Source organism: Gallus gallus, chromosome 1, assembly GCF_016699485.2.
Source record: "Gallus gallus isolate bGalGal1 chromosome 1, bGalGal1.mat.broiler.GRCg7b, whole genome shotgun sequence".
Classification (NCBI taxonomy): Eukaryota; Metazoa; Chordata; class Aves; order Galliformes; family Phasianidae; genus Gallus; species Gallus gallus.
The window spans coordinates 25,101,665-25,126,024 of NC_052532.1; the positions used below are offsets into that span (position 1 = coordinate 25,101,665).

The 24,360-nt window shown below is 39.5% G+C and overlaps 1 protein-coding gene and 1 long non-coding RNA gene across 4 annotated transcripts in view; one reads left to right on the forward strand and one right to left on the reverse strand.

The window, feature by feature from the left end:
* LOC121106667 overlaps window positions 1-24,360 on the forward strand; it is a 76,723-nt gene that overhangs the window by 45,330 nt on the left and 7,033 nt on the right. For both annotated transcript variants that reach the window (XR_005839438.2, XR_006931610.1), the window contains one exon: window positions 19,745-20,544. This is a non-coding gene — a long non-coding RNA (uncharacterized LOC121106667). The remainder of the gene's footprint in view (window positions 1-19,744; window positions 20,545-24,360) is intronic.
* MET (MET proto-oncogene, receptor tyrosine kinase) overlaps window positions 1-24,360 on the reverse strand; it is an 88,022-nt gene that overhangs the window by 22,497 nt on the left and 41,165 nt on the right. For both annotated transcript variants that reach the window (XM_015279209.4, NM_205212.3), the window contains exons 4-10: window positions 19,734-19,868; window positions 18,164-18,337; window positions 13,079-13,239; window positions 11,795-11,897; window positions 11,455-11,591; window positions 9,191-9,355; window positions 8,213-8,312 (exon numbers count right to left, since the gene is read on the reverse strand). In XM_015279209.4, the coding sequence (XP_015134695.2) occupies window positions 8,213-8,312; window positions 9,191-9,355; window positions 11,455-11,591; window positions 11,795-11,897; window positions 13,079-13,239; window positions 18,164-18,337; window positions 19,734-19,868 (975 nt within the window). The remainder of the gene's footprint in view (window positions 1-8,212; window positions 8,313-9,190; window positions 9,356-11,454; window positions 11,592-11,794; window positions 11,898-13,078; window positions 13,240-18,163; window positions 18,338-19,733; window positions 19,869-24,360) is intronic.

The following is a 24,360-nucleotide window of genomic DNA, read 5'->3' on the forward strand; positions in this document are numbered from 1 at the left end:
AAGAAAATAAACACCAGAAGTCTTGTTCTTCTTTAACCAAGTCCTGATCAAGGCTACTCAGTGTTTGTTTAGAGTGGGGAGAAGGGTGTGAAAACTCAGTGGTGTTTGCATTCTCGTTGAGGAAATGTTCAAGTAAACAAGCTTCCTGGCCTGATTGTTCACAGCACTTTTAAAGTAAATATTTTGAAGATAATTAGTGGAAAATGATTTCCAATGCCAAAGACCATCAGGAGGCTACCCTTTCACTGGGCTCTATGGGGACACAAAGCAGCCATAACTCCAATATCCAGACTGTGTCAGAGTGAACACAACATGGATTTCTCTGCCTTTTATATTACCAAAGCAATAGCAAGAGACCAGAGGAGAAGTTAAAAATAAGGCAAATGCATCTGACTGAAACAGTGGAAAATAAAAGTACACTATGTTTATTCATGGCACAGCTGAGCTGTGTTTTTTCCAGAAAGTTGTTAGGGACTCTCTGAGAAAATGCTTCAAAGCCAAAACCATTGTGGGAATTGGCCTATAAAAGTTCAGCAAAATGTATCTTCTTTCTAAAACAGTATGTGTAGGACCCCAGAATCGTGGCATTTGGTGCTTAGGTATAACACAAGTAAGTCCCTCTGGGAAGTGCTGACAGAAGGACGTGCTTCACGCTGTATATCCCTGGATGAGTGGGGATGAAGGGTTTGCCTCTCAGTGCAACACGAAAGCTGCCTGACAACACGTGTGAAGCAGCACTTTCCCTTCACTCTGCACTTACTCCCACTAACGGTGTGCTCAGGACCAAGCAATGCTTCTCAGGGGAAAGATGAAACTCTCACTCCAGGAGACCTCTGAGGGAGTGCACCATGCCCTGGAGCTGTGAATCAGAGCAAGATGTGTGGCCAGGGTGCTTCCATCCATCCAGTAGCACCTTGACACAGGTTTCTCGAGACAGACAAGATGGATCAATGTCCTTCCCAAAAGGACTTCTGTGTTGAAAGGAAGGCAGTCTGATCTGAAGCTGAGTCTGGTGAATGTACAGGGATAATGTGAATCCTTGCAGGTGAGATTCATCCAGCCAGCATCCAGACACCCAGACTGCAGTTAGTTCTCTGAATTCCCTTGACAGTCAGCAGGGAAAGGGTTCATCTGATCTGTTTTAGACAAGTTTAAATAGATGAGCAGCACTCTCTAAGGATCAACTTTTCTCTCTTGACTTTAGGGTGTACTAGATAACTAATTTGATTATATCGTCAACAGCACATCTACAAGCATTGATGGGAAGTGTGGTGGGTGCTGGGTAGCATCACACACACTGCAGAGAGGCTCTTTTGTGATTGTGTTGTATTCTCCCTTTGCTGTACCTCCCCTTCATGCCTCCTGCAGTGGATATGGTTGAAGGACTTCTGGCACAGAGTTGCTTCAGCTCCGCAGGACTTTTGTACAAGTCTTGTATAAGTAGTTCCTTGTACACTGTGCTCCGAAAGCACACATTACATTGTTCTTTATTTTAAATAGAGTGGCTGACATGTGGCCCAGTAACAATGGGGCTTATATATTGGTCATCATAAATCTTATATTTGTTCTACACGATATTTTCCTGTAAAACCAACAGTGCTGTTGAATACCATTGTGCATAAAGGGAGGGCCAGTATACATATATTTTCTGCTTTGTTTTGCAAATTAAATTGGTTCTCATTATAAAATGCTGTCTGAAGAAGCTGTGAAATTGGTTTACATTTTTCTCTAATATGCTAAATTAATGCAATGTAATTTTGCTTTGTTTCCAATCAGTGACATAGCATTTCAAGCTATATCAATTATGTACTCATATTAACTTGAAAAGTAAGATTAAATTAGATAACTGCAAATCAGTGCTTTTTTTTTTTATCACCATAGCAATTCTCTTTCTTTGCATAATATTATGAAATCTTAAATCTGCCCAGAAAAACATGTTTAAGGTTCTGAAACTGAGCATTAGACATTTGGAGCTCTACCACAAGGTTTATATATCTGTGAGCTGTGAGTTTTATGCTCAGATAAATAACTCAGAGTAGCTCTCAGTAAAGCCAGGGGAACTTGCACCCATGCAACTAACAGCTCACGTAGATTCCTAATTCAGGAGTAGTTGTGCACCCCCCATAACGTAAAGGTGACCTGCAGGACACAAGTCAAGGCAGAATTTCCCTTCGTTTTCTTACAGTGTCAGAGAATTTTTGTTCTTTCCCTTTTGAATGCCTTGCTACAGCCCATTTACCAGAGCTCATGCTTTATTATATCACATGGATGTAGAAATTCATTTAAATCAGTATTGTAATAATCAGATGTATCATTAATATAATGCATGACTGAGTCAGATTTTTCCATGATATACGAATATTCATAAAGTTATATATCATATTGTGTCAATTCTAAAAAGAGATTACTAAAATATATATATAATTATAAAACCAATTATGTCCTAGGTAATCATTATATTTATTTGATTAATGTAAATTCATTAGACTTTTTATCTACTGTAGAGCAGTGATGTCTGTTAAATGAATAGCAGTGGTATTCATAACTTTGTTTGTGGCTATCTATTAGAATCAGATACTTTACTTTATCAGGCTGGTCTCTGAAGAGGATGCTTTCAGAGAATGATAAAAATCTAATAATACTCTTTGGAGGGGATGCAATGTGACTGATTGGTAAGGTCAAGAAAAATCTTATTTGCAATGCCCTTATTGGTACATGATTTGACATGACATTTTTACCTTGAAATTGGTTTTAGCAATTGAAGAATATGATGGTTTAGTTTTCAAGAAATATTGGATTGAGGATCTATAAGAAAAAGACAAATTCAATCTATTGCCTACTCAATTAAGATACTGCCTATCACCCAGCACCTTTAACTTTTATTTAATTAGGCTTTAGAGTACATTCACTTTAAAAGCCAAACCTGTGTTCTTCCTATGACTGTAATCTACATCTGAAGACAATAAGGAAGAAAAGATGTAAAAATTATGAAGCATTTCACAAGCATAAATAAATACTATGCCCAAAGGGAATAATAATCCATTGCACAATGCAGATGACTCATCACTTAAAGGTATGTATTCTTGCCTCATTTGTAAAATATGACCCTTGAGGCAATTAATTCAAACCTGACCTACAGAACTTTGATGCCCAATTCAATTCTTTTCATCTGACACAGCTACAGGAAAAGTATGAGGGAGGATCTTGGAGCTCCAAAGGTCTCTCAGCAGCCGACCCAGATAAGAGAGGGGCAGTTGGATGTGTATTACAGGATCTGTAGCAGTCAGAAAGGAGAAAAACACCAATTTGTCCTTTCATAAGAAGTCTAAACTCTTGGAGTTCCAGTGAGAAATGAAAGATGAATGAGATTAAAGACAGACCAGGAGACTCTTCACCTGTTTCTGCCAAGAATGATTTCTCAGAGAGAGAAATGAGAATTCAGGTCCAACTTGAGGAAAACCCATTCAGAAGGCTTTTATATACATTAAATGTATATTTGAGAAATGCAGCAGTGACACTCAAGCAGAGTATCTTGAAGATTTTCAGGCAGCTCATGGGCTTTTGCTGTCATTTCAGTTGGTTCTAATGGTTTGGCAACATTTTAATTCCAGTTGTCTCTTAGATGAAAGCACTGGAGATGATGCTTTCAGTTTATCAGATTACTGGGCCAGAAAGTGGAGTAAACCCTCCTGCTCCTGCATCTGAGAGCCAGCTCTTCACACAACATGACTGATACTGACTGGGAGTCCCTGGGCTCAGGATGATTAATGTACATAACAATACAGGGACCCGATGAGTTTGTATCATGGGCTCTTCTCTGATACCCACCACTTAATTCCTTTCTTTGTGAGAAATGTACATGGGATACAGATGCAACACAGAAAGAAAGGCTGTGGTTCCCCTTCCCCATGAGGGAAGATCTTTGCTGAGCTTCTGTAGCAGCACAGGGTGAACATACCTAGAAGATCTGACCCCAAGAGGTTCTGGATACAAAATCCAGAAAGGAATAACTTCAATAATCCCACACTCACCATCCACAGTTCCCAGAGAATTTCTTCTATTATTATTAAATAAGTCTACAGTAGATCCTTGCGGGGAGAGTTCTAGGCAGTTTGATGGGTATTATGAATAAAGATTTTGAAATGTAGTTTAATTGTTCTTCCAAAGGATCCCCAAATGAGAACTCACTATTGGGAGCTTACTATTAGAGTCTTTCAAAGAGAAAATACTGGCCTCAAGACCTTCAGGTGCAGTAGAATCATCTAGCAGGACTTGTAGAAGTCACAAGGTACTTATTTTGTAGGCAGGCTCCTGATCAAACACCATCCCACACCATGCCCTGCTTTTACACAGAAACAGTGTAAATTGAAAGGAAGGAATGAGTTTCTATCCTCCTTGTGCATCTCACAGAGGAACTGAATGTGTGAGCAGAAGTGAGAGGGCTGGTGTATGCTTATGCACTGTCTAGAGCTCTCAGGAAGAGGCATTTATTCAGCACTCCTCAAATTCGTATTTTTTTGCTCTTAATAAGAACAAATGGTCAAAAGAACTCACGAAACAGAATTGAAAAGAAACACGTTGCAAATACTGAAACATATGGTTCAATAGCTAGAACATTTTTTTTCACTCGTTGAAATGATGAATTTGAAGGCAAGACATATTGACAGTGTTAGTGGAATGTAATATAAACACAATTAATATGAAGACAGTATTGAATAATTTCACTGACATTTAAATAAATATGAAAAGAAAATTATAAAATTGAAGCAACTTATTTTTATGTTACAAAAGAGAAGTTTTCAGGAGTACTGAACTGCAAACATGTGTGCAACTTCCATGTTTCTTCCGCAGGAGGCTGGCATCTGCTCCCAGGACTTTTCAGTTTCAATGACACTGCAATTCTTACGGGGTGCTTTTCCATAGATATTACTTTACCAGCTCTATTGCTCATCTGAAAAGAAGCAGATGCCCCAAGAAGCACAAGCTGGTTCTGTCTCCTGAGGTTTTGTGATGCTGAGCACTGAAGTGCTGCTTGCTGAAGTGACCCTCCACTCACACCCTGACTACATTGGTGCTCCAGGCCTCAATTAAGCTTGGCAGAATGAATTAATGTCTTGGGGACAGATAGATGACAGGAAAAGGAGAGAGCTCTTTTAAGTCAGGAACCACCAGTTTTAAGCAAATGGGAGAGCATCTGGGAGATGGAAGAAAGAGGGAACAGAGCTCTAAGCTCTTACATTTATCATGCAAGGTCAGAGTTTGGTTTGGTTTGTTTCAAATGGCAAAGAGAAAGGCTGAGTCATAATGTAGTGCAAATAAGTAAAATTAGCAGGAGGGGCTGGTAATCTGTTGCTTGTGTCCACTGAGGGTTAAACTAATTAGCAGCTGGGATTCGGGTTAATTGTTAGAAAGAATTACTTCCAAACCACTAGGTAAGCAGGTAGAGCAGCTCTCTCCAAAGCTTGTTTAAGTGAGATTGTGAAACTTCCTTCTCAAGGAGCTTTAATAACAGCCTAGACAAATATCTGTCAGGCAGTGGTCTGGGTATGTTTGCGGCTGCTGCAAAGAAGCGGGCCAGGCGAGGTCTTTGTGGTACCTCCCAGCTGCACTCTCCTTTGATGCTCTGGGATGTGTTTCAGTGCTGGCTTCAGTTTTCCCAAGAGCCAGAGTTTCTGAATGCTGACAAAAGCAGCTTCCTGGAGGCTGGTGAGAGAAAACTGAAAAGAAAAAGGGCTTAAGGGACAATTAAAAAATGACTCAGTTCATTCTCTTCTCCCAAGCTAAGGAAGCAAAAAGATACATGGCCTCAGCTGCAGGACTTGATTATGTTGGTTTGCATTGCACTGTCTGTCTGGGCTAGCTCTGTTCAGGACTACAATTTATTTCTCCTTTGTTAACGTGATAGCTGCCCATTGCAGTGCTCTGGATTGCTGCTGGAAAGAGTTCTTCATCATTATTTATTTCTGTAATGACTGGATGAAAGTTTGTTTTTTGGCATATTGCTCATGCATAGGCCCAGAATCTCCCACACAGGATGAGACAGGTTGCAGCTGTAGGCATCCTTTGCAAGCGGTTTCCTCACTTACATGGTGTAACCTTTTTTTGTTCCTTTTAAGTCTTCCCTTTCTCCCTGAGAACAAATATCCATCCTGGAGAAATAAACCTGAGGTAGAGATTGGTGGCAGAACAAACGGTAAGCAGAGCTGAATTGCCACAGAGGGAAGCCATGGAGTGCCAGAGGCCTTTAATTGCAATGGAGCAACATATATTACTTGGGCAGTGTCAAAGCATAATACACTCTTGATTATAATCTGTTTGAGGTTATAGACCAGCCCTCCCTGCAGGGGGATGTGACTTTGTGCACAGCTGCTTTTACACTGGCTCGTATTCCTAGAACTACGTAAAGATATTGACAGTTGTAGGGGACAAGGAGGCTCAGACTTGACTCTTCTTGTCTGTTGACAAATATCATGCCCACTGAAAGGTATGAAAGAAAAAGAATATGGGAGATTAATTGTGACTGTCCATGCCTGTGCCTTTTTTAAAAGAGCAGGTTAGAAGCCAGCACAGGAAGAAATCACTGCTCAAAGGATTGTTTGCTCCTCAGTGTTTGAGGAAAAGCAGAAACTCTAGTATTGATTGCCTGAAGTTGCCAGTCTGTGCTGGAGAATGGATTTACTTCCTTACTTCAGATCCTTTTAAAGCTGTGAGAATCCCGAGGAAGTCTCCAAACACATTCTCTTCATGGATTTTGAAGAAAGTTATGATATATTTTTACATCGTGTATTGTTAAAATTCTCACTCTAAGTCAGACTGCGAACTCCAGCAAGCTCCAAATATTCTCTGTGCTCACTGTCTGGATATCTGATAAGCAAGGTATGCAGAATCTGTCCCTGAAGAGAGGGAATTTTACATATTCTCCCAGGGGAATAGAGAAAGCAAGAGAGTGAAAAAGAAAGCAAGCTCATATCTACCCAAAGCAAAACCTAAAGAACTGATTTCAGCAAATCTTTTGCACTTAGAAATGATTGTGCCCACAGTGCTGAGAATCCAAGAAATTCTGAGCTTGGTTGATTTCACCAAAATATTTTATTTCCCAACTCGTGTAAAGTGCATTTTTGATAACACTGAACACTGTTAAATTGCAGGGGCACTGATTTCCAGATTTTAATCAGTACCCACTAAATTACAAGCCATGATTACATCCAGATGAAATTCAGGTCCCAACTCTCAAAATATTATGCAAATCAGGATCATGAGGAATATTATGACATTGAAAATATGAAAGACTGAAAATTTGCCAACGTACTAGAATTCAATACAGGAAATAGCATTTGATGTTCGTTAGAAACAAGCTAAGAATTTGAGCAGTAGTGTAGCGTGTTATAATGTGTGTAGGTTAATTTAACTTCTTCACAGAAGATGAGAAAATGTCAGAGATGTAAGACAAATGTGTAGGCAAAAGGTTACACGAAACAGTTCCAGTCCAAGTAGCCAATAAATGTCATCTTGCCTAATAAAAATTAAAGTCAAACACATGACCATACCTGATGATCATATTTAGATTAAGATACTGTACATTATCAATTCAGGTAACAAAAGAAACTTTTGAATTTATGTTCACGAAGAGGTTTCCAATTGCAGATGCCCAAACCTTTCTTAATACTGAGTTACTCAACTTGGGGTAAATGTTTCCTATCTTACTGAACAGGTAATTTGGCAATTAGCTGTTTTTTAAAACAATACCTACTCTTGATTTTACATACATACTTTACCTCTTTCTTTGATATTTTTTTCATTTTCCTCTTATATCCACAGTCACCACTGAAATATATTCCCTACTTAACCACATTTCAACTTGTCATGTCTGGTAAATCTGGCGTACATGTATGTTGTTGTTCTGTGCTTAGTCATTGAATTTGCACTGCTAAATTGTGATATAAGAACCTTGTTACTGGACACTGTGAAAGCCTAATTTCTTTGCAGCAGTTTTCTTGAAAATTATTACTCTCCTCCTCCTCTAATTTCCAGTTTGCTGATGGTTTTTCCTGTGTAAAGGTATTTCTTTCTACTGAAAAACTCTTTGAAGAGAGCATCAGTGAAAGCCCTGAAGTTTTATGGCAAAAATCAAAGTGTTTTGACTGAAAATTCTGTGCCATTTACTGCATGAAGAAGGCAAGATAGCAGATTGCCGTCTTCAAGACAGACTTACCACGGAGAAGTTCATTCCCAGTTTAGGTACAGTAATCACCATCCGAGGGAAGCACACTGAGTTCAGGTTGATTCCCTGAGCTGTAATTGTACTTCCACCACTAGGGAAAATAAAAAAAAAAAAAAAAGAGAGAGAGAAGAAGAAGAAAAAAAAAGGTAAGTAGGATAATGATGCATCTGCTATGATAACCTTAATTACAAATTATGTTTTAGACTAAATGACAACATAAAACCAGTATTAGGGATATACAGGGTGAATGCAAATACATAGCTCTGAGCAGCGAGATTATTTTCCTGGGAAACAAATTTTACCCTTGTTATAACAACTAACCATATACAAGAAAAGAAAATTAATTTTAAATACTGTGGTGTGCCAGGATATAAAATAAATGTGTGAATTTTAAAGGAGAGCAAATTTAACATTTTCTAACTTACTTGCTGCTTTCGGTGGTGCTGAAAAAGGTGTCTTTTTTACTGCTGACATTTTTTTGGCAAAGGCAGATGGTTTGGATTAGAGCTACTGATACAATAAATATGTCACGTAAAAATACACACATACTACCATACATATATATTCATAATATTTATGATTTGCTGGATTTAGATGATTTTAAAATCCATTTGCTCTCTTGAGTACTGCTGACTTGTCACATTAAATGATTTTTCTCACTAATCAGTGTAATGTCCAGACACAGCATAGGCGACCCACTTAGCTGTACAGTAGGTATCTCAGCAGGACATCACAGGTACACTCGGCAGCAGTTAGGAGTTAAATCACACAAAGAACAGAGGCGCCCTTCCCCCTTCTCCTTCACCTCTGAAAGGAAATGATCTGCCCTCTGCAACTGCACCATAATAGAAGCAATTGGCATGGCAGATAGAGATAAAAATGCAATTTCTTTTGATAGATTGCTGCACGGCACAGCCACGCTTCTTTCATTCATTACTTCTCTTATTTCTATGAGAAACTTTTACTCACCTAAGAAAAGATTTGGCCGGATGAATTTTTAAAACAACGGGGTCTTCTCTGTAGGTGAAATAACCTTTTGCATCTCTGATGGCTCCGTCAATTCCCACCCTCACGCGGTATTCCTGGGGGATTCGTTGTGCTGGAGTGTAGCACTCCACACTGCTTTCCGATGTGCTGGAAGCACAGAGAAGGGCTTGCTTGTTAGCTTTATAAAACACATATTCTGTTTAAAATCTCATCCTTTAGTAAGCCCCAACCCCACCTAAAGATCCATGTGTGAAAAAGAAACGTTACTGATAATCACAAAGGAGGTTTATGTTGCATAAAATAAGCACAGCACAATGTAGAAAGAGCAACACCACGTCTTAGGCTCCAGATTCACCTTAATTTGACTGCCATGCACCTTGTCTGGTGAAAAGCATTCCCCAATGCCAGTGACAGCCCTGTTAATGCACATGTTGTCCTGTGCAAAGGCAGCTTCCAGCCTGGAAAATGACACCATGTTCAAGGAGAATGACTTGTTCTGCCATAATCAGGCAATAACATTTTTCTCTTTCTAATGCACAGGACTTGGCCTATGTTAAAAAAATCAAGGAAAAAGGGTGGCAGGATATGCACCATCTTTTCAGAGGTATTCTGCACTGGGGGAATCTATTGGCTCCATGTACTAACAAGGGATAGGCAGGAGAGGGCAAGGAGAAAGGAGGAGTGGGTGAAAATTCATAAAGAGCTGGCCAAACCCAGCACAGCAGCAGTCTTGGAGATATTCACCTTTCCCACTTTCTCTCACGCTCAGCCCTGGAAGTCTTCCTCCTGTGCTGAGATCATTGGGTGAGAGGAAGGATCCTGAAGGTTGAAGCACGTGAATTGTGACCACAAGGGCACAACAGAGGCAAGGGTAAAAATTGATTGGAAAAGCAAAATAAAATTCTAGCAGATGGTTTCAATGATTTGGGCCAAACCACATTCAATTGCCCTCCAGGTGAGGCCACTCTCAAAGGATGTTTCCAAATCAGACAAAACAGGCATTTCCTACTACTTCTAAAGCTTTCCAGGAAGGTAGTGTTTGCAGTGAGCTGTAAGGGGTTAGTGATTCATTCATAAGTATCTAGAAATCCTTACCATCTTTTAAAGGGTTAAAAAAAACCAAACAAAACTAACAAAATTCACCCTTGATCTAGCTATACTCAGAACTGGGCATTGCTCTCAAGAGGGAACATCACACTTTAGGTTGAGAAATATCTAACCTGAAAAACTGGCTAAAACCTTCATATATGAGTCTATACAACTTTGCTTGTAAGAAGAGGGATGCTGGGAGTGTCTACTGGACAAGCCTGAAGTAAGGTGCATAGCCTAGTGGTCCCACTTACTAAAGCATAGATCTGCCTCTGAGGGGGCAGTCATCTCACTCCTTCAGTAGGCATCTCAAATGGATTAAATGAATTATTCCCAAATGTTCCATGTGTTTGTCCAATAGCTGACCAGCCAAGATGATATCAATAAAGCCTACCCTGAAGTATTAAGTAGCAGCTGAAGATCTTGGTAGTGATTAAATATTGAACTTGAATACCTAAATCCCTTTGTTGATTTAGCTGTTTTGATCAAGAACATAAAATAAATCATTTACCAGCTACGAATAAAATTCAGCTCTCTTGACTTCAAGTCTGACATTAACTAATAGACTATGGCTTCTTTGCATCCTCTGCAAGAATGATTTTTCATCACTTCAACTTTCCAAAATCTTTAGGAGAAATCTAAAATGTATACAAATTGCAGAACACCTTGTTTCTGGAACACTGTTGGCCTGATTCTGCCCTTGGTAGTGGAGGAGACTATTCTGTTCACACCAATGGGAGCCAATCTGCTCTACCCAAAAGAGGACCAAACAAGGTTTACACCGTTGCAGAATGGCTACTGAATTCAGAATGCTTGGTTGCCTATTACAGAGAATCTGTACTCATTATTTTAATAACACTAACGTTCAGATAAGATTCAAAGCGTTTCCACACATAGCATGTCAAATGTTCTTGGCTGAGTTCCAACTGGATCCAGTAAAGAGCCATGAAGAAATTCTGGCTTAATCCTTAAAACTAGTTTATACATATCAGGAGGAGGGCTGAAATGATGCATCATGCAGTGAGACTTCTAGTGAACTGCAGTCCTTTCTAGGAAGCTTCTAGACACCTTACAGTCAGGACGTAATCCAGAAATGATATTTTAACCAATATTAAAGACAGCATTTTTTTTTTTTTTTTTTTTGGTAAGCACATTACCTTTTCAAGCTGCATGGTTTCTCACCAACAAAAATCCTTCTGGATTTTCCACTGTTTAGGTATTTGCCAGCTATTGTTAGCAATGTTCCTCCAGATTTGGGGCCATAGGTGGGGGAGATACTTGTTATTATAGGATTCTGAGGGGAGTAAAAATAAGAAAAGAGGACTGTTATGTTTATCTGTTTTCAAAAAGAATAATCTTTATATAGTTATTAGCGCTTCTATGAAGTAATAATAAACAATAATATAGAATTATCATACTGGATTGAACTCATGAAAAGTCTTCTTCCAGTTCACACTGAAGTTAATTCGACATTAAAATTTTAATCATAGTACTTACCACATATGAAAATGTATTGAATAATGTTTTTCCATGTCCAACAGAAACACTACTGGATATATTAAAACTTGCATTTTTTGCAGCAGGAGCTGTGCATTCCAGCCTTTGGAAAGCAAAGAAAAAAATGGATTACATTTATTTTTCCTACATTGATCATTTTGTAGTAAAATAAAGCCACAACCATTTCATAACAATGCTGAACCCATACAAAACTAGTCATCAACCTATATGTGTCAGGTATATATAAGCAAAAAACAATAGAAAGTACTGTGGTCTTCATCAATACTAAATACAAATGCCGCAGTGTTTATACACAGACAGAGAAAATAATCTTAATAAATCAAATGTATTTCTGAAAAGAAGTACCCTGGAGAAAACAAATGCCTCCCATTCAGTTGGTTAACTTGGTTTTTGGAATTTTCCCCTAGTGTCAAATTTTGGCAGACATGAGGATTAGGAAAGCTACATCCTATATAGATTTATTGTTTGGATTTAAATATTACCAAAAATTAAACTTGAACTTTTGTGGCATTATGTGTCCATTAACTACATTACATTCACCGAGTCTCATACGTGAGCCATTCTCCTTAAATCATTTAGTTTGCATTAAGGCTGCTTATAGCAGCAAAAAGGCGTGAGCTCAAGACTGCTGGAGGGTGACCTCTGCTACTACAAATGCAGATAGGGAAGCCGTGTCATGCTCTGCACATTGCTGTGTTAGTAGTCATATGCTCTGATCTGAGAGAGGATATTCACTGAACTTATTATTCTCCATGATAACAACCAGAATATCCTCTGTCTTGAATTTAAGCCATTATCCCACTGTCTCCAATACGTATCTTTGAGGAGTAGAAGTACTGCAGAGAGCAACAAGCAGCCTGATGACCAAATATCTTCCTCTGCTCACATTCCTCACAGATGAGGAAGATGGAGGTGACATATCTGAGCCCTGCAGGACTCTGGCTGAAGGAACCTGTCACATTTTCAAACCTTTGAACAGTTTCATTTTTGCCAGTTCCCATGGGTGCAGAACAGCATTTTGTAGGCAAACCAGAAAAAGCTGTTGCCAGAGTTATTGGCATTAACACTACCTTTATGGGTTCACCGGAGCTCTGTTTTCCTGGGGAACTTATCAAAATGGGGGATTGTTTAACACCAAGAGCTTTTGTTTGAAAATCCGAATGGAAGGATAATACTTATAGACCGAATGTTTGTACCGTTAGTAAATCCATTCCACATAAAGAACATCTTTAGAGAGGAAATTTTGTATTTTAGGCTTCTTACTTGTTTTTGTTGCTAGATTTTGCTTCCAGAGCACAGATTTGTCCTCCGATATGGACTACTGTATTTCTTAATTCAAATCTGTTATTTTTGCTGAACCCGAAGTCCCATCCGCACAGTGTCAGTTTTGTCCCGCCTTCTAAAGGAGCGCTGCTTGGGAGAATCTGTTAAAAAATATTTTGTTACTTGCATCAGGTTTTCTTCAACTTCAAATGGAGTCAAAGAATGTGCAAAGGAATAATTTTAGAAAAGCATTTCTTCTGGCGGTTTATGTCCTACCATTCATCTTAATTGCTCTTCACCTTTCATTCGTCACATTATGAGCTTTCTCTGACAGTAGCAATAAATAACAAAACCTATACTAGAAAGCTTTGAAGGATGGTGTTTAGGGGCACTGAACAAGCTGTGCATTGTAATAGTCTTTTAAATCCCGTCGTTCTTGTCTTTCACATCTTATTTCTGGCATGTTAAACATACAATGTACTTATTTTGTTAGAAGCTGAATGCTGAACACAAAAGAGCCCCCAAATGACCATTTTTTGTCAGCTTGATGAAAGTCAGGTTCATAGTGAAGTAGCTTCAAAGACACCTAAATCCGAAATCGGATTGGCTGTGATAAAGTTAACGTGACTTCTGCTATTCTTTCCTTCGCTCTTTTACATTTGGTCACCTCTAATTCCGAGTTAAAAATAAGCTACCTCTCAGAAACACAGAGACAATCTACAAAGGAAATGCTTTTTTTTTTTTTTTCCCTTCTGTATATTGTAAATTGTCCTCTAAAATATAACAATGGTGGGAAAAAGGTAGAAACACTATAGAAGTCTTGCAGAACTCAGTAAAAGTGCTGGTCAGTACTGCCAGTAACAAAAATAAAAGAGACATTGGTTTAGGGTTTATGGGGACTTTTAACGACACTGCAAAATTGTGCAAAACTACCAGTGCTGCTGGATAAACAACAGAGCATAGAGGATTGAATTTATACTTGTGTTTGTAATGCCTGAGTGTCTTAAACTTAATGCTTTAGTAAGAGTAGTTTGCCCCTAAAATGCAATACAGCTGTGCCTTTCAAAGGACTCGACTTCATTTTCAAGCTGAAAGGCAAGTGTTTGAGAGATACTTGGCTATTATTTCATCTGGAAATCCAGTAAGACACATTTCTTTTCAACTTTCTTCAAGACTATCACAAATGAACTACTGTAGATGGAAAGGAAGCTGAAGAATACTTCAAAAGAATTATACCATATATTCTATATGGGGAAATTTACTGCCACCATTAGAAAGCAGACAAAGAGTCTGATCAAAAATGCACTGAAGTCAGGAGGAATCTTTCCTGCTTTAATGAGCTTTGGATCAGCTCTCAGTGAGCACAGAAGAGGGAACTGATGCAGGAACAGTGCTTCTGCACAAATCCCATAAAAAGGAGCCATCCTCTCATAGCTTTCCATTGCCCAATGCTGCAGCTTAATGTGGGGAGCAGTACTGCACCCTGTGGAGCCTGTGCCATTCCCAAGTTTCAGTTTCCCTTCCTTTTTTTTTTTTTTTTCCTTCAAAATCTGGATTGACTTCAGATCACAGTTTTCCACTCAATATCTCAGCACACTATCTATTTTTAGGAGTAACAAAACCCTAGCAGGAACTGAAATTGCTCTGTGGGGGTACAAGATGTTTTGCACAGTAACGCATAGACTTCTGGCATTTGAAGAATCTGAAATTAATCCATTAAGCTAGCAAAATAAGGACATTAAAATCAAGCTTCACAAAGCCACACAGAATCAAAACCTAAGGCACTTAGTTGGTTTTGAGTGATATTAGCCAAAAAAGACTTGTGATAGCAGCCCATGTGCCTTGACTGAGGAAGAATGAAAGTACTTACTACGTTCTGTAAGAGGTGAGACTTCAGAGTAGATAGCAAATAAACATGCCAAAACTTACACTTTTTTTACTTAAGCTTTACAAAAATTCCTCTACAATGTTTTCACTCGTTCCTTTATTTCAGATGGTCTTTATGATGAAGCCAATGAAAGTCAAATGTGGTTTCCCAGATCTTTTCTTGGGAGAGAGGACAGGAATAAGCAGTGAACTTCCTGGACTTTGAACTGAGGCACTCATAGGCATCTTCTCTGTGCTTACATTTTGCAGGTAGCAACAGAAAATAAGCGAAGTGCAAAAAAATGCTATGAAATTCAGGACTTGAAAATTGTTGGCAATTCTCTGTAGCCAGGAAACCTACTGAGAGCCTGCAGCATGTCCTGCCATGAGGCTGCGGCTCCTCATGTCCCTGCTGCTCCCTGGCTTTGGGCTGTGGGGCAGAAAGCTTTTTCCCAAATGTAAAAGATTGTGTTTTTCTTCGGTCTACGTTAACAGCCATTCTTCTAATATCCACTCACGTACTTTATACACTATTAGAAGAAAATATCTATTTATTAAAGTTTCAACAGCCCATTCATTTTAATTGAGAGTGAAGAACATGCAGAGGCCACATCTGGTTTCCAGCAAAACCTCTAATCTAAGCAGGCAGCAGAAGGTCTGATATTCTTCGTACTTCTGCAAACAAAAGCTAACTAAAATGACTCACTTTCAAAACAACAACACACCATCCCAGGCTTTTAGCCACAACAAAGAATCCAAAGGGAGACCAGTTTATTTTTCCTTTTATGCACTTCACCTCTCAGAGTGACCTGAACTCGTCATGCAGATGCCTGCAATTTGTTTCATTATGGAGTTATCCCAAGTGAGAATGCTTTGAGTCCCCAAGAGCTCCTCTAGTGCTGTCACTCAGGCTGACAAAACATGCTCTGGTTGCAGGCAGGGCGGTTGGTGGAGGCACCTCTGTGGGGTACTGTGCTACTGTGGGGCAGAGCCCAATTGCTCCAAGGAAAAATGCTTAGAGCGGGGCAGAGGGCCAACATGTCAGCAGGACCCCAATGGGAGGACCTCGTGCTTCCTCTCTGCCGTTCTTCCTGAGATGAAAATCTCATCTTTTTTTTTTTTGTTTTTCTTTTTCTTTTTCTTTCTACTGCGCATTGCTCTGTGCAGTGAGAGAAAACTTATTTGAAGACTCATCTAACATTTTTTGGATCAGACCCTCCGTGTTCCCCTCAGGTTAAAGCGCTCATGTGACATACCCTAAGCAATCTGCCTCACTGAAAGCTGCAAAATATTAGAGAGGTAGGACTGAATTTCAAATACTATGCAAAGCAGGTCATCCTCTGTTTGTTAGGAACAAAACAAGCTTGTTTCTCATATTTTATGCATATGGGTTTAAAGACAGATCAGAAGATGATGAATAATCTGTTTTACATTTTTTTCAGTAATAATGTTAAATGTCATGGTCCAGCAGAGCATGAAATCTGTCTTAACAGCTAGCAATCCAAAGGGATTTGAGTACTCAGCTGTATTTTTTTTTCCTTACAGTCCTTCTAGAAGAAACTTGCACCAATGTTGGCACACTGTAATTAAAGATTTCCTTCAAGATCTAACAGTGCCACAGATCCATATCCATTACAGGGGCAGGCTGGGCTTGTGCTGAGCAGGTAGGGCTGAGAGTAGTGCATGGGGAAGGGGAGCACGTGGCTGGCACCGTGCCTGCCTTCTGTCCACATCTAAGGCACACTCCATCAAGTGAGTCCTCCCAGTAGCTCCAGGAGGACCCCAGAGGTGGCTCTGGGGATACACTTCTTGGTCTATGCATCTCTGCATGGACGCTCACTTCTTAAAGTTGCTGAGCATGTGTTGGTTGAAATCAGAGAAGATTGCTGCAGCTCAGCACCTCTGAAATTCAGAAACAAAACAGTTCCAAGCCTTAGAAATCTTTTTGGATGCATGGAAATACACCGTTAATGCTGAAAAGCTTTGCTGAGAAAAAATGTTGAGGGTTACTACTTGTGCTTGAGCTCTAGGAAAGACAAAACAAGCTATGAAAGATGGTTTGGTCCTGAGGAAGTATATAAAAATAGGCCAGGACTAATTCTCAGTGTATGTCTTTGCATTGGTGACTCATAGTCTCTTAAAAGTGAGGACCAGAAAGAACTATTTGATCATCTACCACAGCTTTTCTGAGATGGCTGTGATCTATAAAGTGAAAGTAAATGATTCACCTTTGGAGTTATCAGTTTTTTACATCTCCTTTATCCAAAGGTAGATGGCAATTGAAGGCAAGGCAAACTCAGTTACAGGTGTGCATACACGCACACATCTCTCCATCCATTTTGGGTTTGATTCCTAGAATGCCTCACTATCTGTTCACTGAGCTTTTTTCTGGTTTAGTTTTAAATTTTGCATCTGAAATGTGAAAAAAAAACCCTACCTGCATAAATATGTTTCCAGATTACTAGCAAATATAAAGTTTTACAGTAGTTTTGCCTCTTTAAAATGTTGTCCATGAAATTATCTGCCTGGTTGAAAAAAGACAATATTTGCTCCCTTTCCCTCTGGGAGTTTCGAGTGTCAAAACTTCATCTCCATTTATAAGCTGTATACTCAGAGGAAAACGTACTTTTTAGCTGCAAAGTATAGTTTAAATGTATTAAAAGGAAGTGGGTGCAAGTGCTAGTGGAGAGCTTTATGCTTGCACCTCCCTCTGTTTACTAGCCCATCCTGCTCCTAAAACCTCAGCCTTCACAGCTGTGCCAGGCCTCACTTAAAAACAGCTTGGTTAAACATTCAGTCAGCCCATGCAAATCTCAAACTGACCATGGCTAACTGGAAACAGGGACAAGTGGTGGAGCTGTGCTCATCTGCCTTGTCCCTGCATGCCCCTCATAGGCCCCAGCCCATGGAGAGCAGCCTCCTGCTGTCCCCTCTCCTGGGATACAGCTGCTGTAATGAGCAAGGAAACTCCTCTCCTTTGCTTCTCATATTCGCCAACTGAGCATCTGGGGTCACCTCTTCCTATATACCTACCTTAAAGGCTCATCCAATCCTTCAGGCCAATGTTAAAGCAGTGATGGCAAATGGTCATGGTGTGGGCACTGTTGGTTACGACAGGCTCTGAAGGATGGTGGGCAGGCTGCCCTTCACCCTGTGGGCTGGCCAGCAGCCCCTGTGCACTACCTGTGGTATGTAAACACCAGGAGCAGGTGGTTTTACCTCATAAACTCTCGGCAAGCAGGTCTCCTGGGTCCAGGTCCCTCCGTTGCACTCGGGAGCCCTCAGGCACTGCTGGCCGCACCAGCCGCAGCGCATGAAGGCAGGTGCCAGCAGACACTGGCTGCAGGACTGGAAGTGGTGGCAGCCCGGCCCGTTCAGCGGCACCTTGGTTATCTGTCAATGGAAAGAGATGGCATACAGAGCCTTCAAATGTGTACGCTTGCTGGCAAGGAGTCTCAATTTATGCACTGTGTTGTGGTGCTACTCAGATTTCAGCTGTGCAAGTTGTGGTTCGACTTCTCCTTAGCTCGATAATTATAGGATCTTATAAGTAATTTAACTGACATGATTTTAAATTCACTTGGGAGAAACCCTAAAGGCATCTTAATGTTACATACAGTTACTACCAGCATCTGGTGTTTACAGCAAGATAGCATTTTTTTTGCTGATGGAAAAAGCAGTGTGCTCCTCCCAGTTCTGTAGCAATTCTTGGAAAAAGCAGTGTGTCTCAGTATGTCTGAGTTCATGTGTTTGCAAAACCAGCCATGGTAGCTATTTTGGCTCTGGTGAGGCTACATTGGCAGCCGTGACACACTGGGCACACAATGGCCCAAATACGGTATTTAACACCTATGATCAGAAAACGTATCCTATATCTAAAACATAAATTAAAAACGATGTTGGTTTTCAAAATATCACAACAGGTATGATAACAGTAGCTCTAAATAGACATTATTTTTGGTCAAAATATTAATATTAGCATATATTTGCATCGTTAGATAAGTACACTTTATACTTCAGTACCTTTCTTAAACTTTTTGGGGACATTCTCTTTGAAAATTACTCTTATAAATATCTAATACGTTTCTAGTAAATGATTAATAACCATCTTCAGTAATGGCTGATTTCTTTCTTTAAATTCTCATAGAACTCAAGGAGGCAAATTATTGCTTACGATTAGAGTTTAGGATTATCTGTAATATTATCTGCTAATGCAACGATGTTCTAAGATCACTCTACAATGCATATCCTACTAATGACAATAGCATATTTATGACGACTCTTCATGTTTTGTTAACCCCTTGTAATCTGCCTCTGAAAATATTCCTCAAACCTTACCATGAGCAGCATCTCCAATTTTAAACACACCCACCTAAGACCTGCACACACACCTCTCTTTAAAAGGTTATAATGTTTGTTATGACACAAATGAACAACAGTCGGGAAATTCTGCATGCATTCTTTTCTTAAGCCATTGTGTAGTTTTCTTTGCAAGCACTTGAATTAAGGACAGACGTTCAGCCTGAGATTTGCATTTCCTGACTTTTGCTGGTTTATATTACAGTTCTTACATTAGTTAAATATTTCCTAATCTTAGTCTGTGGGCTCGTTTAGAAGTGAAAACAAAGTCTTGAAGGAAACTTGCTTTTTCTGTGTTCCCAAGGGAATAGGAAGGCTGGGAGGATGCAGGACACAAAGCCACAGTGTAAATAGTTGCCCTTACCAAAAATCGCTGCTCTGGGTGCAGGTTTACATGGGGTGCGGAATGATGAGATTATGAACCACCCACCTTTTTTCCAGTCACTACCAGAGTATAGCCATCTGCTGCTGCCGACTGCTCGACAACAACCTGGGGAGAGACGGCGTGGGAGTCCAGCTGAAAGCTGACGTGTGGAGCTGTGGGCTCGGAGCGGGAAACCACTATCTAAGAAAGATAGAAATTGGGAAAATCAGCAGGCAACATGTGACACAAATGCATCCTGCTTGGCTTTCTCACATCGCTGCCACTTTTCTGTTTGCATTAATTACTTTGCATTACACTGCATAATGTTTTGCATAATGTTTCATCATGATCTGATTAAGCCTCTATAAAATCCACTTTATTTAACACAGCAAAATCATGGTTGTTGAGGGATCCTCAAAATGCATTGTGTTTATTAAAATATGAAGAAGTCACTCCATGCTTTCAGATCCTGTAATTTCAAGTATTTAATAATCAACCGTAGAAGATGAAGATGGGTCACTTATTCAGCTTTGTAGATTTACGAGTACATTTAAGGAAAAAAGAAAGAACTGTAGCTACAATGTCTAGCTAAAGGAGACTTCAGGCCATTGAAGGTCAAATATATTTTCATTTATTTTCACCTTTGTCCTTCAGCTTGAAAAATAAACTACACCGTGTGTCATCACTATCTGGCCTTGGTGCTGTTGGAGTGCAAAGCTATGGCAGGAGCAGACTGTGGCCATGAGTGCTGCTACAAAGCCACAAGCAGACAGAGCTCGATTCCCAGAGCTGCTGAGGTGGTTGTTGCTGCAGAAAGGCCCTTGGCAAGACGAAGCTGGGCACCTCGAGGTCTAACTCCTGCTGATTTCTGTATGAGGTGGGTGTCCAGAACAATCTCCAGCATCTCTTAAACAGCAGGGAGTACTGGAGGCTTCTCTAGAAGATGTTCCAAAACGGGAGCCTAATTTAGTTGTCCTGAAGCCCTTTTCTAAGGGCCCTCTTTCTCAATTTCAGGAGATCTTAAGGAGATTAGTCACACCAGTATGAAATTCCCCTCTAGTCATCTCTCTTCATCTTAAGTTACCTACATACTTCTGAGAATTTGGGCCTATTCCTACAAACACATGCTTGACTTTACTACTGTAACTTTGTTGACTTTAATGGGATGAGTCATGGTTGTTAAGCATGGGCATAAAGCATCTGCAGATTGGGGTGGATATTTGATAGCAAGACTTTATAGGCTTGGGTCTGCAATCCAGAAGGATGTGCACCCAGTTTGATAGCATCAGACAACAAAGGCAGAGGATTGTTTACATAAGGGAAGATCATGTTCATATATCAAAATCTGCATCACGTGCAGTTTACTTTAGGAATTTAGATAATCAGCATTTGTTGAGAAGCTGAGATTCAATGGAGTTCATTATTTAACAATATTGAAGCTATTCTGAAAATAACTTCTATGTCAAACGTTTCATTTTTCCTATAATGAAGCTTTTCTCCTGACTCTCAAGGCAGCATCAGAACAGCCAGGACATTGACTTACACGATTTCACTGGCATTTCCCATTGCCAAGGTCTTTCAACAAGATGGCCAACTCCAAAACTTGACTTAGAGATGCTGTAATTACAGCTGGTGTTTTGTTGTAATTCAAGACTTAAATAAAATATATGAGCAGTTAATTTGTGGCGATAAATGCTTCACATCCCAGAGGTACTTACAGTTTGCAGTTACAAGTAGCTTTTTTTGCCCTTAAAATGAAACTGGCATTGTTGAAGAATTTGTTATAGGTTTGTTTCACAGTACAGAAAGTGCAGCTTTTAGAAATCGATACGGTCTGATCATTTTCGGTGACACAGAAGTATGGTCTCTGACTCAGTGTATTAGGGCATAAGCTCTGTTTTTATATTCAGGACAATGAAAAATAGAACAGACTGCAAAGCTGCATGGAAAAGCTTGATTAATGTTGGCATTATGGGGAGAGGTAGCACCACAGCTGCAAATACCTTTTTAGTTGATCATTAGCCATGTCTCATCTCGAATACCCACTGCTATAAAATGCTAAGAATTCTTTTCTATCATTAATCCAGGCTTCCTCTTATTGCCAAGCATTCCTTCTGATTGAGCCACAGTGTTAACCCTTTAAAGACATCTGTGTTGCAACTTCATAACGATACGTGGAAATTTAGATCCCTTATCTCTACAATCTTGGAAAATTATTTGGTACATTCAACATCAAATATTTGTTGTGCTGGGGCTGATAGTCAAATCACCCGCATAAAGCCCAAGTGAGTAGACTTTGACCTCACGACACACAAGGAGCTCAAATTACACTTCCTATTTCATTTGGGACTGTGGAATAGAAGTTTGCTGTTTTCCTAGAGCTAATATGCCAGCCTATAGCTTTGCAGTAACAGACTCACAATGCAGAAAAGCTCTTTCTGTTCTATATAACTGTGCCACTTTTGCACGCATCAACCCAGTCCTTGAAATTCTATCTTACTCTTATCCAACATAATCCTGAAGAGAAAGGCAATTTTAAGACAGTTTCTACAGCACGAAGAACAGGCTGCTTAGGACTTCAGTGTTATTTTCAGATACATCTGATTTTTATTGTTTGGGACTGGGCTGGTATATGTACTGTTTGGCATTGTTTTAATGTGGCTGCACTACCACATATGGGATACTTCTACAGTTGAAATTGTTCAGTAAATCAGAAGGATTTATCTTTGCAAAGGCTATGAAGCTGATTGCCCAAGTGCTGTCCTTTTCTTCCTTTCTTTCTTTTTTTTATTTTATTTTCATTTTCTAACATTTGAATGAGATACCAAGCATTTCTTCAGAGCATACAAGAAATGAAAGTATACCTATGTACCTGCACTCAAGCAGTTAAGAGAGAAGACTTGTACAGATAAATAATTGACAAAAAGAGAACAAACGGATGCTAGATACAAGTGGTCAGCTCCTGCAATAGTCAGAAGTCACCAGGGGTGTTTTGCAAGAGTCTCTGCTGTTTAATGTATGCATAAATGAGTTTGAGAAGTGTGTGAGCAATCCAGCAACAAAGGTTGCTGAAGATCCGAAAGCCTTCAAGGTGATAAGGATGAGGACAGACTATGAGGGATGGCAGGAGGCTTTTACAAGACAGCATGTCAAGGCAATAAAATGGCAGGTGAAACAGAACAAAGAAGATAAATTTAAAGTGATACATGATAGATAGTTCCAGGAAAATATCATCTCTCTGCTCAATAGAAGTCAAAAAAAAAAAAAAAAAAAAAAAAAAACCCAAAAAACCCACCAAAACTTAGACATTATTAGAAAAAGATTAGAGAATAAACTGGGAAAGATCCTTATTTCATATGAGCTTATGATTGTTCCAATCCTTGAACTCTCTGTGCAGTTCTGGTTGCCTCATAGCAAAAAGAATACATTAAAATGGGAAAAGGTTCAGAGAAAAATACCAAAGGTGATCAAAAGGCTGAAATAAACAATGACTGAGTGGATTAAAAATGGAAGCACTCACTTAGTGGGTGGGATATAAAAAAGACATACAGGATCCTGAGTGGCAAGGAGATAGTGGATATGGATTGATCATTTAATCTCTCCCAATCGAAGAACTGAATACCATCAGAAGGCAAAAGTGAGTGTCAGATTCAAAATAAACAAAAGAGTAAGGCTTCCTCTCAATATGTGACAAACTTGTGGGACTCCTTGCCAAAGGGTGTAAATGCAAGAGGAATGCACACTTAAAGGGAAATTCACTTGTACATGGAAAGAGCTAAACAGACAAAACCCAATTTTTCAAGCTCAGAAAATACCCAGAACTGAAGAACCAAACATAGCTGGAGGCTTGAAGCAGAAGGTGCACATGACGCCCTGCTCCCTACGTGTTCCTTTCTCACCATGGCTGGAGATTGAGCACTGACCTAGATGGACCCTTAGTTTGAACCCATGAGACTGTTCTGATGCTGATAAAAAGCATTCCAAGCAGCACACTCCCAATTAGTCGCTACAACCCTAGACATCCTTCTTAAAGCAAAAGCAATATTTATGTCTCTCTCTTTAAGAGAAACACAAAAAAGCATAATCTTTGTGTGTAGCTCTAAGTACTTCTACAATGATAAGAGCCAATGGTTAATTAATTAATTAACTAATATATTATTTAATATCTCCTTTATACTGGAAGCCAGTGATCACTTATGTCCATGAACATCAAAGTAATTCATTTAAATATTCTTTTATTAGCATCAGTTAGCATTAATGTTAAGTCAGAAGACTTGACTCTAGGTTAATTTATGGATAATATGGCAAATTAAGACTCTAATAATTTGAGTTGAAAAACAGCGTGCAATGGCTTTTAAAAATAATCATTCTGATGCTCAGTTGTGCTGGTCAGCAGGATTGAATTACAAATGTTACTGTGTGTATGGTGAAATATCTTCTGCAAAAATGAGAAACCTTCTTAAAGGAATCACTTCTAAGTATCATATTGTTATTTTTCCCCTAGATGTCTGGCAGGTGGAGGCCATTACCCAGCAGAGATAGGCTCAGGGTTAACTTTACTGTAATGCCTCAAATGCCTCAGGATATGTGGCAAAACCTTGTGAAGGGCACATATGTAGCTCTCTAAATGCTGTATATCATCCTAATCCATGGAGAGTATAATGGATCATCTCTGAAGGGTGCAAGCTTCTCT